Raw genomic sequence first — 18,719 nt, forward strand, 5'->3', positions numbered from 1 at the left:
TATTGGAAAACACTGCATTGAGGCTCTGGTATCCAAGTGGTTTTTGAAGAATTTTCCTATCCTCCTACTTGCATGGTGCATCATGAGCTAGCTTTACATTTTAAAATTGATTTTTCTGGATATAGGTGTAGCCATTCAACTGATAATCGAGAGCCATAGGAAGGAGGTAAAACTTAAACCTTTTTTCAGTAAAAACTTGAAATATATAACATTTTTGCAGTTCTGAAGAGGAGTAGTTTTTTGCATTTTTAAACTGAGAGTATGGATAGAGCTCCCTAAAGAAATTCAGATTTCTGCTCTTGAAGTTTTTTAACTGAAGTGATTGCATAGTCTGATCAAGTTCTCTAGTGAGTCATAGTTTTTGTCAACCTTTACAAACCTGAGTACTTCTGAAGTTTTCAGATACCTTTCTGACTGAATAATAGGATCATTCTTTTAAAAGCCCATGTGACCAATTTTGTGTTAAAAGCAGTAGATTAAATAAAACCTTCCTAGTAACTTAGATTTACTTTGAGCTGACCATTTTCAGAAAACACTAACAAATACTTGTTACAAATAGCTTTTCCATGTCCGCCTTAATTCATAGTCTGACATATTATACCATCACAGCAGTAAAATATTAACATTCTCTAGTTTCAGAGTTAGACAAAACAATTACTTTGCAAATGTTTCAAGTTCTTGAAACATAGAATTCCAGACTTCCAAGTTATAATTACTCTTACCAGCCTACTGACAAAAATTGAGCCCACATATTGTGAACCAGAATTTTATCCACCTAAAAGTAAAAAGAAACCACTTCTCAAGGAAAATTCAGTTACTGCTATTAACAAGGTTCGCGAAGCATTTAAGGCACAAAATGTTATGTAGTAGTGCACTTACTTTACTAATGCATTGATATTCTAACAATATTAGAAAACTAACACATAATAAGGGGGCTTAATTATTGATAATGTATATCTGAGAATAGGTATCCTCTAAATTATAGCCATTTTTTTTCTAAGGCCCCCCCTCAACATCCTATAAAAATGTCATGGCCCATGTGTGCCAGAACAACTGTTTGGTTTTTTTTCTGCATCTAAAAGCCAGGGCTGGCATTAGGAGGTAGCAAACAGGACAATTGCCTGGAGCCCACGTCACAGGGGGCCCCCATGAAGCTACATTACTCAGACTTAGACTTCAACCCAGGATGACAGAGCTCAGGGTTCTGGGCTTCAGACCCATGCAGTGGGGCTTCAAGTTTCCACTCTGGGCCCCAGTGAGTCTAATGCTGGACCTGCTTGGTGGACCACCTAAAGCCTGCTCACGGGGCCCCAGACCTCTGGTTGAGGACCACTTCTCTAAATAATCCTTTCAGCCTAAAAAGCAGATATAAAATGGAGGCATAAAATATTTATTGTAGGAAAACTTTTACAATGTAAACAAGTTTAAGATTTTGATGTTTTTCAGACAAATGATATTGACTGGCTGTGTGGCATTTGCTCGACATGTTGGACCAACACGTGTAGAAGCTGAGCTCTTACCACAGTGTTGGGAACAGGTAACTGAATATTTCATGCTTACAACAGTAGAGTTTCTGCAGTTTACTAATGATTTGTTTTAAACCTGCTTATTATGCAGATTTAAAACAAACAAGCAAGTATTTCTTCACACAATGCACAGTCATCCTGTGGAACTCATTGTCGGGATGTTGTTGTGAAGGCCAAAAATATAACAAGATTCAGAAAAGAATTAGATACGTTCATGGAGAATAGGTCCATCAATGATTGTTAGCCAAGATGGTCAGGGAAGCAGCCCCATTCTCTGAATATTCCTAACCCTACATTCTGGGACTAGACAAGAGAGAATAGATCACTCGATAATTGCCGCGTTCTGTTCATTCCGTCTGAAGCACCTGGCACTGGTCACTGTTGGAAAACTGGACACTAGCCTAAATGGACCACTGTACTCTCCCAGTATGGTCCATTTTATGTTCTGAAAATATTTGTGATGTATGGAGACTCTTCCATCTTATTTGATAACCTATTTTTGGGCAGCATTGATAGTGCAAGAGCCAAGAAAAAGGAAGCCAGTCAGAGAATTGGGGGATTCTAGTCATCTGTAACATACTACAGAAAAATAACTTACTAAAATGCAAATTATGCTTTGTAGAACAGGCATTACAGGGAATCGGAACTTGCATTTCAGGTATGTAAATTATCATTTCCAATATAGGATTCTCTAAATTCCATACCTTAAATATTAATTGGAAGAATATTTCAATCAATTTTCGTCCATGATGTGTATCTGATACTCCGAGAGCGTTCATTATAATTAAAAATCTCTCATTTGTAAGAGCCTAACGGCTATAGGATTGCAACAGAACAATTTTAGAATTAAAGTAGATATGAAGCTGTGCAAAAAAGCTTTTAATGGTATTGTTCTTCAGGTATGATGTTGTAGGTCTCACTGTAAGTGCAGATGTGCCTCGTAAACCCAAGTTCTAACTTTTTGAATAGCAGTGTCTGAGGCACATACACCCTGTGATTCCTTGTGCTCCTGCATGAAAGCATAAAAGATGGCATGGCTCAGTTCCCTCTTACCACCATGGCAGGAAGATGGAATCCAGCAACTGCCTGACCCTCTGACTCTCTTCAGAGACTCTTGAACTAGTTCTTTTCCAATCTATTGGATGACAAAATCTTAGTTTTAGTCTGGTTCCGCTGTACATCTTCCTGTACAGCAGCGTGAGGCACTTTGTGCCAAGCACCATCTCTCATGGCAAAATACATGAAACCTCAGGTTTCAAATCCTGTCCATCCTGCAACAGACTGATCCTAATCAAAGATGTCAAAGCTAGTGACTCTCCTGGCTGAGAGAGAGCAGCATCTTGGACATGTGCTCTATATGTAAGTTCTTCTCTGTCAGGACCTGCAAGTCCAGTGACTCTCTGCTCAAGCTACATCTGTTTGAAAATGTCCATGCAGGTCACTTTGGAGTGACAGTTACGACCAGAGCAAGGCCAGATAAACCACCATTGGCTAGCGCTTCCTGGAGTGCACATCAAGGTGTGGGTTCAGGCAGTGGAAGGGAAGTTCAAGAGGGCGCTGGCAGAGATGGCAGAGATTGCCTCAGTGTTGACTGTCCTAGTGCAGGCTACTCTAGCTCCTATACTAACTTCCTCAAAACGAGCACCTCAGTCGTTAAACTTGATACCTACACCCACTCCTAAATGGGACACCAACTCAGTCAGACCAAGCTAAATGATTCCAAGACCAAAGGGAAATCCCAGAAGGAGAACACAAGACATCACTCCAACAAGGGCAAAGCCCCAGGCAGTCAGTTAGGGCGAGACACCCAGTACCAATCCTGGTATTGATTCCCATGACTGAGCTTAGCAAGGGATATGCAAAGGAGATGTCTGTATAGTCTCCAGAGATGTTCCTGGTATGCTACCTTTTAAAGAAGGGATACTGCTCTTTGCCATTGCTAACTAATTCCTTTTCTCCAACATCAAGCAAAATCACTCTGCCTTGTCATCAGAGAATGATGCAAAGAAGGGTATCAAGGAGCCCCATTCAGAGTACCTGTGCAGGAGTGGTACTTGACTAACCAGTCTCACTATGTCAATACACTTATAGCATGCTACATAGACCCCAGTGGTTTTATTGGAGACTATCCACCCATGTGTCAGAGCAGATTAGCCACTCCCATTTCTGGGAAAAGGAAGAGATCACGCACTCTGGTGGCACCACACACCAAAACCAGACATGGATCCAGGTCCATGGGAACAGAAGAAGATAGAGGGACAGTGACACTCGTCATTTTCTCCCAGCAAATCCTCTTCACTGGATGCAGTAGTAGCACCAGCAGCAACAGTGGACTTCAAAGACTTCCAGGACCTCCTGTCTCAAATTGTGTAGACACTGGACATTAAGACTACATTCATGCAAGAAAAGTCTCACAAGCTCTTTGGTGTCCTGAGCATGCTAACACAAGCCAGGATCAACAGAACTAACCCATTCATATTGTTACCGTGTCTCTTTCTAGCCTTAGGTAGGCACTCTAAAGATCAAGCTCTCTCTTCACCAAAAAATAAATAAATCTATATTTTTTTTTGTTACCAGCTGACTGGTGTACTTTTCCCAACAAACTTCCAGGCCCACTGCGCCAGAATGCAAGCAAGATTCTCCACCTGCTTCAGAAATCTGTAAGGTTATGGTGTGGAGTAATCTGCTGACCTGTATCAAACACTAAGCCTTGGACTTATCTGCTAAATCAACTATCAGGTTTGAGAGAGAGGTACTACAATCATTGTTTGGCTGATACTGCTGATATTCTTCATTCCCCGGCCCCATTGGACACTGCTATTCAAAAACATCTGCTATTGCGTGCCTGAGGCTCATGTGTGCTTATAGTGGGGGATCCACACTGACAACATCTTGAAGAACCATAGTTGTTATAAAATAAGTAAACATTCTATTTCTCTTCATCAGATCAATCACAAATACCCAGAGAGACGATTACTAGTGGCAGAGTCCTGTGGAGCTCTAGCACCTTATCTTCCTGTAAGTATTTGTATTTACTGCTAATACTTTGTTTGGCCACCCCTGCTATATATTTTCCTCTTACTTTCTAACAAACAATCTTCAGAAGTTTTGAGAAATGGGGCAAAGTTGCCAGGGCTTGTGGCTTCAGTCCCACTCCTGCTGAACCCTGAGACTCTTCTCCCCCTGGGACAGAAGCCCCTAGACCCACCACCCCGCTGCAGGGCAGGAGTCCCAATTTCCCCTCCCTCCAGTTTGATAGGCAGAGAATGGAAAGTAGGGGGTGCTCCACGAGCCTCACTTTAACTGTAAAAGAGCCACATGTGGCTCACGAGCCACAGTTTGGCCACCCCTGAACAAGTGACTTTGACTGTTACCCTATCACTTACCACTTTCATATTCAAAGGGGAAAGATATCTTGAGGGATGATGTGTGTAGGTGCATAGATATTGGTGGTAACATGTATTCTTCTTTGAGTATAGAAGTGCTCCACTATAGGTGCTCCATGTCAGGTGTGCTCACACCACTTGCACCTTTAATTGGAGATTTTTGGTGGCAGAGCCCATTTGGCCCATGCCTGAGCCCTACGCTTCCTTGTGCCCTGCTCTGAGGCTCTTTAGGGCTGCATGGGCAAATCACCCACATTTCCTTCTCAGCTGCCTTGGCCTGAGACAGTGTTAGTATGCCTTACTGTTCAAAGCTGACAACTTTGTCTAGTTATCTATCTTTATTATTTATTTTCTGAAGTGGTTTAGGGGGAGTTCCTTTTGTTCCCATTCCCCTTTTTCAGGGGACCTTATCCTATCTAGATAACCATTGTCCTGGTGTATGCCAGGCTCTCTGAGCTTCAAATGGCATGTCTCTTGCTGGGAGGCCATCTGGGTCAGTGACATGCATTCCCATTGTATCTGCTGTTTGAGAGAGTCTTATCCCGCAAAAGTGCTCCATTTGCTCCACTTTTAAAGGCAGGGCAAGGTAGAATCCATCATTAAAATCGAGAGTCTTAATGATGGAACGTTTCCTCCAGATGGCCTCAGATCCAGACCAGGAGACACTTCACCGCCCCCTCGGGCATCAGTCTCTCAGTGAACACAATGTCCCCTCAACTTCAGTACGTTCACTTAAGTCTACCTGAGGTAAATCCATGAATACCCATAGAAAGAGGAGCCAAGAGAAGAAGAAAACCTACCTTGGTCCCTGCGAAGTAAGACTGCCACAGAGACCTCTTGCCCACTCTGGGTACAGCCGAGGCACCAGATGCTGTTGGTACCAACATCCTGTCTGGAGCTTCAGGCTCCTCTGAGAATAAGAGCAACAAGCATGCCTCAGTACCAAAACCTTTGACATCACAGAAGCAGAACACTGCAACAAGAGAAGAATCTAAGCATTCCAGTTCTAAGAAAACAGTGCCCGCAACTCCTTCAGTATTGTCTGTCTGTATCAAAATTGACCCTCTAAAACTGCATTGGTACCAGGAAGATACTAGACTTCTCATACAGTCTCGGTGCCTCTCTAGGCATCCTCATCGGTATCAACTAATTTGGCTCGAAGGCTTTCCAGATCAACTTACACCCTCGGTACTGATAGTAGAACAGGGCCCCATTCTCCAAGCCCACCTGGTACCACAGGAGTTCAAATTCTCTAGGGTTTGTTTATTTCAGAGGAATTGGAGTCTCCCTCGTTAGTGGGTTACAAAAGATTGTCGGTACCGAGTTAGCCATAGTCTCCAAGGTAGACCTTTCCCCACTGCTGCTTGATTCTCCAACACCTTCAATAAGTGCTGAGGCTCCCTACCTTAATGAGGAGGAATTACCCTCCAATTCAGATGTCTCAGTCCAAGATTCCCCTACTCTTCAAATAAGGGAACTCCTTCCTGACACTTCTGAAAAGAGTAAGAAATTACATCAAAGACAGACCTGTGTTCCCACAGCCTGGTTTGAAATCAGTGATGCCACCTGATGCCTTTTGGACCCCCCAGTGGCGATACTCTGATCCTTGGACTGCATATTAACAGCAGTTTTCTCTTGCCACTAGTCTTTCTTATGGGGACAATGGGGGGAGATGCTCCGCTACCCCCAATGTGCCTCCTCCACTACCTCAGGCACAAGAGTCCTTTGAGGAGCTGGAGGCCAGGGCAGATAGTCCAGTCCTCAAATATTTCTTAATCTTCCCAAGATTATGTGGTTATTCCTCCCCCACCCATCTATGGCTGATGACTTCAGACACTTCCAGGAGTTAATGAACCGCTCTACAGATACTCTTTTGGAAGAGGTCTGGGAATCGCAGCATAAGTTCCTGAATATTCTTCAACTGACTCATTTACCCAAGTTGCCCTGCCTATTAATGAGGCCCTGTTGGATCCTGCCAAATCCATCTGGCCGACCCCTGTGACAATAGCACCAGTATGCAAATGAGTTAATAGAAAATGTTATGCTCTGGCTAAAGACTCAATTTTTTGTTCACCCATCTGACACTGAACTTTGTGGTTATGTAGGCACTGAATAGGCATGGTAGACAACACTACGGAAAGGCCATACCATATAATAAAGACCAAAAATGTCTTATCTATTCGGCAGAAAAACATACTCATCTGCGACTCTTCAGTTTAGGATCGCCAACTATCAAGCTCTGATGACTAAGTACAGTCATTCAAATTATGCCAAATTCACCACCTTTATTGATCATCTGCTGGCTGATTAGCGTGAGCAATTTCAAGCTCTAATTAACAAGGTTCAGCTGTTAGCTAGAACAGCAGTTCTCAAACTGTGGTCCGTGGATCACCAGTGATCCGCAAGCTCCATTCAGGTGGTCTGCGGATAGTTCCCTCCAAGGTGGAGTCTCTCCTCCTCTCTCCCGCCATGGCTCCACTATTTAGGCGCCTGGACCCTGGAGAAGATGCACATGTAAGGTGTGATGGTGGCCTTGGGGGGACTAGGGGATAGGTGGGAGGGGGCAGTGGGGTGAGAATAGGGGGTTGGGGAGAATTTTGGATGTGCAAGGCTGCGGCGGCCAGAGAAAGAGGCAACTTTCCTCAGCTCCAGGACTGCGGCTGCCCGGGAAAGATGGCCCTCCTTTCCAGCCCCAGCTTCGGGGCTGCCACGGCGGGAGAGAGAGGGAGAGACCCTGCTCCTTCCCAGCCCCAGATTGGGGGCCCTCACATGAGGGGAGAAAGAGTACATCCATTGCATTAGAAAGGTAAGACTACTGATATTAAAATATGAGTTTTGTGCTTTTATTTATAGAACAAAGAAACATTTATTATTACTTTTTTATATAGCGCTTTTATCCAAAGCACTTTACAATAGTGAACAGTACAAACAGAATTTGGAAAGATCAATAAGTGGTCCACCGAGACTCTCAGCAATTTTCAAGTGGTCTCCAAAAAAGAAATTTGAGAACCACTGCGGCAGAGCATTGAATCCAATGAGACCTGTAACAGGCAACACTACCACTTGATCCATTCTTTGGATTTACACACCTACAAACAGTTAGTGGATCCCAAACAATAGAGATACCATCTCACTTCATTCTCAGAATTCCAGAGATGTTATGACTACCCAGGAAGAAATCAGGGTTCCAGAGAAAGAGATCACCTGCTTCCTCTCTGTCTGCTACTAAGCACTTATCATTTTAGCATCAGTTTTGATGTGCTGGTCGTGGGCCCGGAACACCACAAAACTGAGCTGCATCTACACCATTCTGTGTACCTTCTGCCATTTGTAAACACTTTCTTCTATTTTGTGTCTACGTGTGGGAGAATCACATCAGGCAAATGATGCTGGAGGTTGAGTTCAGGGTATGCAGTCCATTTTACCTCCCTCTCCATACCTACCCTGACAAATAGATTAAAATAACCAAAATTCTCACTGTCTTCAGGACAAAATGCAAAACCCATCTCTCTGATTTACTTTCAGTGGGACATAAGCAAATGTATAAGTGCTTTCCTGAATATAGACTCTTCTGAATCAAGACCTATATCAATTGATTCTGAAAAAAGAATTCCACCATTAGAGGAGTAGTGATATCAGTCTTACAACTGTAATTTATTTTTTGTAAGTGGCTCAAATACCATAATGATCGTGGTAGAAATATCAAGAAAATAAGTGTTCTTATTTGATGTGAAGAGAAGAACTATTCTATCTCAGATGCTACTACATGTTGATTGCTGGCAAATACTTTTTTAATGTTGACCAATGTTTTAGGTTAAAATCTAAGAGTTTTTTATTCTGACATCCAACTGCTTGGATAAACCATGTTATAGCACAATTTAGATGCTGAACTTTTTTGTAGCCCAAATTGCTATATTCAGACCAATATGCTAAAGGCTAAGAGTTAACAACATTTAGTAAAGTTGTATCGCATTCCAGGATATGATGTATATTATTTCTAGATTTGTCGTCAAAAGTCAGCAGGAAGTTATTACATGCTTTCCATGTCTTCACAATACAATTCTAGTGGGCAGTTAGAGGACTTGGGTTCTATGATTAGATTCACAGTAGACTTTATAGTGGGACTTGTGGAAATTGCTGGTGCTCTATCTCTATGCAGCATCCTTACCCATAAAAATGACTATAATACTTAATCACAAGCATATTGTGAGAATAAATTTCATTGTTTGGAAGTTAGTATATAGGTGCAGACTATTTACACAATTTACATATTTAACAGATGTATCTTTCTCTTTATATTTAGAAAGAGATTCGTAGTTCATTGGTGCTTTCCATGCTGCAACAGATGCTAATGGAAGATAAGGCAGATCTGGTACGAGAAGCTGTGATCAAAAGCCTGGGTATCATCATGGGATACATAGATGATCCAGACAAATACCAACAGGTATCATTCAGGGCTAAAGTCCATATGTATATAATACCTATTACGATGTATCTATGTTTCAGACACTTTTGAATGTAGTATTTTTCATGTAAATTATTCACAATTAGTCACTGTGACCAAAAAAGGAGGAAAAGTTACATTTCCAGTTATCTGTAGTACCTCAGGGATGAGCTTCGTATAGGTACTTTCTTCAACTTGTCCTTCCGTTTTTCATGTTGAAGTCCCCAATACTTATCTGCATAAGCCTGTGGGGACAGTGCCTAATACAAGGTTCTAATACAACTTTTTCATCACTTGCAGATATAATCCCTTTTTGTGGCATAATTTACCTAGCGAAGTTTCGAAATGAAATACAGAAAATATATAGCGTAACATGTGCAGAAAATATATAGTGTAGTATTTATATTATATAATAGCAGCAGAATATTTTCAGAATAGAATGTTTTCCAGTTGTATTTTTTTAAGCAGATGTTTAAAGTCTGTTCGTATCCATCTTCTTATGTGCATGTCTTTTCAACTAGCTGACTTCACCCCTGTTAGTGTTTGGGAATTTAGCTTGTACTCGCTATTTTTTTAAAGAGTAAACTAAAGGAGGGAAGAAAATTACTTGTTTGATATGTATCAATTTTGTAGGTCATCCATATACTACAGTGACAAGTACTTTTTCTATCAGTTTAATAACTCTAAAATAACAGATGGTAATGTAACCCTTCTAAATGCACATTTCCTCACTGCTTGAGATATATTCTATTTTTTGTAATCTGCATTTGGAAAAATGATATATACACAACATTCCTAATATGTGTTTTACCGTGTTCTGCCAGGGTTTTGAACTGCTGCTTTCAGCTTTGGGAGATCCCTCAGAACGAGTAGTTAGTGCAACACATCAGGTATTTTTACCCGCCTATGCTGCCTGGACTACAGAACTGGGAAATTTACAGTTGCATCTTATACCTACACTGCTTAATAAGATTGAAAAGTTACTCCGGGTAGGTGTTCAGTTTATACAGCTCTAATTAGATTTCTTTCTATCTGATATGCACGCTTAATTTTCATATCACTTTAAAAAAATACCAGTTCCTACAGCAGTTGTGGGGAGAATTCTTCAGCAGATTTTTATGTTGGGATTCCATAGCTTTTGGTTTTAAGAAAAGATAATTAGATTGTGTTTCAGGCCTTGCAATCAACATGCCTAAATTTAACGGAAATGGTGGGAAACAAACATTTAAATGGACTGAAGAAATCAAAGTGGATAGTACTGAAATAAAATGAAAACATTGTCAAGAAATAAATAGCAAGATAGGCCTCATTCTTATCTCAAAAGTGGAGATCATGTATTTTTGAATTCTCTACTGATGGATGGGTTTGTGAATTCATGTCCAGTACCTGTAAGAAATTTGCATTCTTGAACTATTACTCTAGATTCTTCAGATTATAAGAATGATCATAGAACCTAACCACTTTCAGAACTAAATACAAAACTTATTTATTTTTGTTTGTCTCCTGTTTTTTCTAACATATAAAGAGGTAGACGCGCACACACACAAATTGTGAAGTAATTAATCTTGCTCTTGCAGGTATGGAAGGAGTGTGCAAGGAGTGTTTCTGTTGAAGGTTCTTGAGAGAGACTAAAATACTGTGGTGATAGGGGATAGATAATTGCCATTATCTAATTGACATTTAATTGACATTAAACCAACAAAAAATATGAAAACCCTTAAAAGACCTTATACTTATCTTTCAGGAAGGAGAACATGGGCTGGATGAACATAAGCTACACATGTATCTTTCTGCTTTGCAGTCCTTGATTCCTTCACTGTTTTCACTGGTACTACAGAATGCACCTTTCACAAGCAAAGCTAAGCTCCAAGGTGAAGTGCCACCAATAGAAGGTATCTAATTCATTAAATACCACGAAAACTTTCTTTAAAATCCAAGCAAAGGTTAAACTGATAAATCTAACATCAATCAATATTAAATACATAGAAAAAAAGCTAGAAACTCCTAGAAGGTCAGGTGAAACTATTTTACTTGAAATGTATGTCTGTAGGGTTTTTATGTAGATGTAAACTGTGGAAATTGTAATGTAAACTTTGTAGCTTTATATAACCTCGCTATATGTTTAGTATTGTGATTTAGGTTTCCAAACCCAGGAACCTCTTTTAATCTCCAGCTTTTTGTGTAGTGTCACTGCAAATCTATTTTAGTAGTACATCTCTGGGTTTGTCTGAATTTCCCTTAATGTAACCAAGCCAATTGAGACACTTATTTGCTCCCAGTACTACTAGCTTGTGAAGCTTTGTCATGGCCTTTTTCTCTTTGTTTGTCTCTCTCTCTCTTTTTTTTGGTGAAACTACAGCTTTTTATTTTACTTTAGAGTTCAGATCTAGTAGCAGCAGTGAGATAGTATGTTCAGAGAAACAGGAAAATTTTAATGAACTATAGAAATTGTCAATAAAAAGAGTCCAAAAGGGTAGCCATTTGTCTGATGATAAAATATTTCAGGGAGATTGTAGTGGGGGTAGGAGGCGCTTGCTGTTAGTTTAGGGCTAAGTCAGCCCTGATTACAAGACGCATCTCATGTCAATTAGGTGATTCTAACTTAAAAGGCAGCAGGAAGCTGCAGGGAACAGGTGTGGTTGAGAGTATCAGACTGCCAGAGGCAGGAAGCCTGGAGGATGCTAAAGAAGCAGAAGCCTGAGAATCTATGGCTGGCTTGAGGAAGTAGCTGCAGGGCGCAAGATGGGCTTCTGCAGAGATAATGAACTATGACCCAGATAAGGAGCAGAGGGCTGGGAATCCCCCACCTCCAACTATGGGGAGTGAGACACTGGACTGGGGTTGAGGCCTGGTGGGAAGTGTTCCTGTAGACTGAGTAGAGTTCATTTGAGGATCCCTGTGAAGCACAAAATAGGGTGGGGCACTGCAAAGCCACCCCAATCACAAGTGGGGGATCAGGACATAGTATGCACCCACCGTGCTCTACAGATGATTTTTAGCTGCTAGTTTCATTATATGGTTTTCCTTCGCTTATCCCAAACTAATACTTTTTTCTCCTCTCACCTGTGTAAACCAATTACATAGTGTAATCTAAAGCTGTCTGCATTTCATGCCTGTTCAAAGTAGGCAATTTTTAAACCTAAAAGGTTTAACAAGCAACCATAAAATACTTGCCTGGGCTTCCTCATGATGGCTCTGAAGAATAGCACACTTCTAATAGCCAGTAATAGGGAAATACATCTTAACTGCTTTAAAGTCTTTTTTGTTTCATTGGTTTCTCTGAGTCATGAGGTACAATAATGTAAGTGGTAAATTTTTCACACTGAAATAGTAGTAGAGGATAATAGTGCAGGACCTTCTCCACCTATTGCATACCTACACAATGTCTAGACAGGCACTGAATAGACTGGACTGTAGATGCACTGTAATCAGCCCTCTGAGGCTGTAAAATACTTTTACATTATATTAATCTTTTTAGGCTTTACTGGCAATACTGGCTCTATAGGAAACTTGGGGATGCTGTACATAACGCTTGGATTGTTACCATACACGAACAGTAATGTGCCATGTGTACTTGCAAAGGATGTGTGAATATTTTAGATATTAAAAATTCTAAGTTAACTGAAATATGTACATCTGAATTTTAAACTTCGTTACTGCCATCAGTGACTCAGATGAACACTTACCCTAAGGCCTGGTCTATACTGCGAGTTTAGGTAGAATTTAGCAGCGTTCAATCTAATTAACCCTGCACCCGTTCACACAAGGAAACCATTTACATTGACATAAAGGGCTCTTAAAATCGAGCTCTGTTCTCCTCCCTGACAAGAGGAGTAGCACTGAAATCGACATTGCCAGTTCGAATTAGGGTTAATGTGGAAGCAATTCGACAGTATTGGCCTCCAGGAGCTATCCCCCAGTGCACCATTGTGGCTGCTCTGGACAGCAATCTAAACTCAGAGTCACTGGCCAAGTAGACAGGAAAAGCCCCGTGAACTTTTGAATTTCATTTCCTGTTTGCCCAGCGTGGAGAGCTGATCAGCACAGGTGACCATGCAGTCCAAGAATCGAAAAAGAGCTCCAGCATAGACCGTTTGGGAGGTACTGGATCTGATCGCTGTATGGGGAGACGATTCCGTGCTAGCAGAACTATGTTCCAAAAGATGAATGCCAAAACATTTGAAAAAATCTCCAAGAGCATGATGGAGAGAGAGACCACAACAGGAACTCACTACAGTGCCGCGTGAAAGTTAAAGAGCTCAGACAAGTGTACCAGAAAATCAAAGAAGCAAATGGGCACTCCAGGGCAGAGCCACAGACATGCCGCTTCTATGCTGAGCTGCATGCAATTCTAGGGGGGGCTGCCACCACTACTCCACCCCTGACCATGGATTCCGAGGAGGAGGTACTCTCAGCCATGCCTGAGGATTTTGCAGGCAGAGAAGATGAGGAGGAGGAGGAGGAGGACGACGAGCTTGTGGAGAGCACACAGCACACCGTTCTCCCCAACAGCCAGGATCTTTTTCTCAGTCTGACTGAAGTAGCGTCCCAACCCTCCCAAGGCGGTATCCTAGACCATGAAGCCATGGAAGGGACCTCTGGTGAGTGTACCTTTTGTAAATATAAAACATGGTTTAAAAGCAAGCATTTTTTGATGATTAATTTGCCCTGAGGACTTGGGGTGCATTCGTGGCCTGTACAGCTACTGGAAAAGTCTGTTAACGTGTCTGAGGATGGAGCGGAAATCCTCCAGGGGACATCTCCATGAAGCTCTCCTGGAGGTACTCTAGAAGCCTTTGCAGAAGGTTTCTGGGGAGAGCAGCCGTATTCCATCCTCCATGATAGGACACTTTGCCATGCCATGCTAGTAACAAGTAATCTGATGTCATTGCATGACAAAGCCTGGCAGCGTATGGTCCCAGTGTTTGCTGGCAATCAAGCAGCGTCTTTATCTCTCTGTGTTATCCTCAGGAGATTGATATCATTCATGGTAACGTGGTTGAAATATGGAAATTTAATTAAGGAGACATTCAGAGGTGGCCATTCCTACTGGGCTGTTTGCCTGTGGCTTAAAAGAAATCCTCCCCACAGTTAGCCAGGCAGTGGCGGGGGTGGGGGGCCACTGGCACTGAGCTGTTTGCATTTGGCTAGCAGGGATCTTCTCTGATACCAGCCACGTGGTAGGGAGGAGGGGTAAAGCGATCATCCCAGAGACTTGAATGGGGGTGAGGGGACTAGTTTGGTTTCTGCTGCTGCACGTTAACATGAAAACCTCAGCACCTCAACGGGCTTTGCTTGGTATGGGAAAAGAGGGCACTGCTTTTATGAAGGTTTCAGAAGCCAGAAGACTATGGTCACATGCAGGCCATATTCTGTTGCCTGGCCCTGCGTCTGTGATCTCTAACACCAAAGCCACAGGCACTCAATATTAAGATGCAAAATGCGACCTTGTACTGAAATCACATATGCTATGTAATGTGAATAGTGTTGTCACCATGAAAGAGTATACCCATTGTTTTGTAAAATGTATATTTTTAAATACTTCTCTTCCTTTTTTCCCTCCTGCAGCTGCAAATTTTTCAAGCCTCCTTCCTCTGTCCCAAAGACTATCTCAGATAAGGCAACAACAAAAAAAGCACGCGCAATGAAATGTTCTATGAGATCATGGAGTCAACCCGCAATGAAAGAGCTCATCTGAATGAGTGGAAGACACAGTATCAGAGTACAGGAAAGCGGCCAACGAACGTGAGGACAGGAGGGACAATCGAGATGAGAGGTGGTGGTAGGAAGATCAGAGGAGGCAGGATGCAACGCTGCAGCTACTGCGGGATCAAACGGACGTGTTCCGGCGCCTGGTGGAGCTTCAGGAACGGCAGCTGGATCACAGAGTGCCACTGCAGCCCCTGTTTAATCGCCATCCCCTCCCCAAGTTCCATAGCCTCCTCACCCAGACACCCAAGAACGCAGGGAGGGAGGCTGCATGCACCCTGCCACTCTACCCAGGTGGACAGCACAAGCAACAGAAGGCTGTCATTCAACAAGTTCTGAAGTGGCCTTTTCCTCCCGTCCTGCCACACCCCACCCGGCTACCTTATCAGTTCTCTTCCTGTTTTTATAATCAATTAATAAAGAATACATGGTTTTTAAACAATAGTGACTTTATTTCCTTTGCAAGCAAGCTGTGATCGAAGTGGGGAGGGTGGGTGGCTTACAGGGAATGAGTCAATCAAGGGGGCAGGTTTTCATCAAGGAGAAACAAACAGAACTCTCACACCGTAGCCTGGCCAGTCATGAAACTGGTTTTCAAAGCTTCTCTGATGCACACCGCTTCCTGGTGTACTCTTCTAATCGCCCTGGTGTCTGACTGTGCATAATCAGCGGCCAGGCAATTTGCCTCAGCCTCCCACCCTGCCATAAACGTCTCCCCCTTACTCTCTGAGATTGTGGAGCACACAGCAAGCAGCAATAACAAAGGGAATATTGGTTTGGCTGCGGTCTAAGCGAGTCAGTAAAGTGCTCCAGCGACCCTTTAAACATCCAAATGCACATTCTACCACCATTCTGCACTTGCTCAGCCTATAGTTGAACAGCTCCTGACTACTGTCCAGGCTACCTGCGTATGGCTTCATGAGCCGTGGCATTAAAGGGTAGGCTGGGTCCCCAAGAATAACTATAGGCATGTCAACATCCCCAACTGTTATTTTCTGGTCTGGGAAGTAATTCCCTTGCTGCAGTCGTTTAAACAGAGTAGCGTTCCTGAAGACGCGAGCATCATGAACCCTTCCCAGCCATCCCACATTGATGTTGGTGAAATGTCCCTTGTGATCCACCAGTGCTTGAAGCACCATTGAAAAGTACCCCTTGCAGTTTATGTACTGGCTGCCCTGGGGCTCCGGTGCCAAGATAGGGCTATGGGTTCCATCTATCGCCCCACCACAGTTAGGGAATCCCATTGCAGCAAAGCCATCCACTATGACCTGCACATTTCCCAGAGTCACCACCTTTGGTAGCAGCAGCTTAGTGATTGCTTTGGTTACTTGCATCACAGCAGCCACCACAATAGATTTGCCCACTCCAAATTGATTCCCGACTGACCGGTAACTGTCTGGCGTTGCAAGCTTCCACAGGGCTGTCGCCACTCGCTTCTCAACTGTGAGGGCTGCTCTCATCTCGGTATTCTGGTGTTTCAGGGCAAGGGAAAGCAAATCACAAAGTTCCATGAAAGTGCCCGTACGCAATGCGAAAGTTTCGCAGCCGCTGGGAATCGTCCCACACCTGCAACACTATGTAGTCCCACCAGTCTGTGCTTGTTTTCCGGGCCCAGAATCGGTATTCCACGGCATGAACCTGCCCCATTAATACCATCATCTCCAAAGCGCCGGGGCCCACGGTTTGAGAGAATTCTGTGTCCATGTCCTCATCACTCTTGTCGCTGCCGCCTCGCCTGGTTTTTGCAGGTTCTTGTTCAGCATAAACTGCATGATAATGCATGAGGTGTTTACAGTGTTCGTCACTGCTGCTTTGAGCTGAGCAGGCTCCATGCTTGCCGTGGTATGGCATCTGCACTGAAAAAAGGCATGAAATGATTGTCTGCATTGCTCTGACGGAGGGAGGGGCGACTGACAACGTGGGTTACAGGGAATTAAAATCCACAAAGGCAGAGGCTTTGCATCAAGGAGAAATACAAACAACTGTCACAAAGAATGGCCCTCTCAAGGATTGAACTCAAAAGCCTGGGTTTAGCTGGCTGTTGATTTCATGGAGTGATGGGAGGGGCAAATGAATACAAAACAAATCTGTTCTATTTCTGTTTCCATCTATCTTTTATATCTTAGGCTGACAGCAGACAGTGCAGTATGACTGCTAGCCATTGTCATCTCCTGGGGGCTTAGCAGAAGATGCTCCATTACGACTGCTAGCTCTCATCATCTCCTGGGTGCTCTGCAGAAGATGGGAAATGACGTGGCTGAGTCACTCCCATCTTTATATGATGACAGTGCATTAGGCCTGAAAGTCGTCATCTGTTGCCAAAAGGCAATGAGCTGCTGCTGTGTAGCAATGCAGTCCCACGTCTACCAGCACCCAGGAGACTTACAGTGACAGCTGTGCAGGCTCCATGCTTGCCATGGTATGGCATCTGCACAGGTAAAAAGGCACGAAACAGTTGTCTGCCATTGCTTTCATGGAGGGAGGGAGAGGGAGAGGGAGAGTGAGGGCCTGATGACATGTACCCAGAACCACCCGCGGCAATGTTTTTTGCCCCATCAGGCATTGGGATCTCAACCCAGAATTCCAATGGGCGGGAGAGACTGTGAAAACTATGGGATAGCTACCCCCAGTGCAACACTCCAGAAGTCGACACTAGCCTCGGTACTGTGGACACACATCGCCAAATTAATATGCTTAGTGTGGCTGCATGCACTCGACTTTATACAATCTGTTGCCAAAAATTGAATTCTATAAAATCGGAGTAATCCTGTAGTGTAGACATACCCTAAGGCACTCCTGTCTAAGCCTAGAATACTATAAAGTTTCAGAATTTAGCTAGAGTGACAATTTCTCCTTTTACGTAAAAGGAAAATTAGACACACAAGGTAGGTGAACTCAAAAGCTTCTTTCTCACCAATAGAAGTTAGGAGATCCAATGGGCCAATAAGAGATAATACCTCATCCACTTTCTCTCTAATATCCTGGGACCAACATGGCTACAACAACAGTGCATGCATAAAGGAAAAATCTCATGTATGCAATTTCCATTGATCTAGTAACTTCTGATGGAATCACAAGTGTGTTCTTTTTGGGTGAATTCAGCAATAGGGGGACATGTCCTTGTTGAACTTTTTTGCAAGGTAGCGTTATATATGTTTTTATAAGGATTTGAGAGTATAAAAACAAAATTAAGTTAATATAATCCATAACCATTATGTTAAAAATATTGTCTTAGGTTCATAGGCGTACCTCCAGAATTCTTTTAGCCCTCTTATGTTTTGTAAATGGATGAATTTTAACGTCAGAAGAAGTTTAGTGATCAAAAACATAGAATTCCCTTCAGTTTAATATGGAAAGAAGGGAATAGTCTTGTGATTTAAAGCATAATACAGGGTATCAGAAGACCCAGTTTTCTATTCCTTGCTCCTCCACAGACTTGCTATGAGATCTTTGGAGAATTTTTTAGTCTCTCTACTTTCTACCTCTGTTTCCCCATCTGTAAAATCCCCACCTACCTTTAAGACTTAGATTTGACCTATTTATTTCTATAAAGCACTTAGCCTTAGATGGAACATGCTGTAGAAGTTCAAATTAATAATTACTATTTTTAATTATTGACATCACGTCAAGGTTATCTTTTGCTTTTTTTTAACA

The 18,719-nt window shown here is 42.7% G+C and overlaps 1 protein-coding gene across 7 annotated transcripts in view; it reads left to right on the forward strand.

The window, feature by feature from the left end:
- RELCH (RAB11 binding and LisH domain, coiled-coil and HEAT repeat containing) overlaps positions 1-18,719 on the forward strand; it is a 124,635-nt gene that overhangs the window by 61,660 nt on the left and 44,256 nt on the right. For 6 of the 7 annotated variants that reach the window (XM_050939868.1, XM_050939869.1, XM_050939870.1 and 3 more), the window contains 5 exons: positions 1,447-1,537; positions 4,473-4,544; positions 9,216-9,356; positions 10,181-10,345; positions 11,101-11,248. In XM_050939868.1, coding sequence (XP_050795825.1) covers positions 1,447-1,537; positions 4,473-4,544; positions 9,216-9,356; positions 10,181-10,345; positions 11,101-11,248 — 617 coding nt within the window. The remainder of the gene's footprint in view (positions 1-1,446; positions 1,538-4,472; positions 4,545-9,215; positions 9,357-10,180; positions 10,346-11,100; positions 11,249-18,719) is intronic. The other variant, XM_050939872.1, reaches the window with a different exon arrangement.

The sequence above is a fragment of the Gopherus flavomarginatus genome, chromosome 2 (genome assembly GCF_025201925.1).
Source record: "Gopherus flavomarginatus isolate rGopFla2 chromosome 2, rGopFla2.mat.asm, whole genome shotgun sequence".
Classification (NCBI taxonomy): domain Eukaryota; kingdom Metazoa; phylum Chordata; order Testudines; family Testudinidae; genus Gopherus; species Gopherus flavomarginatus.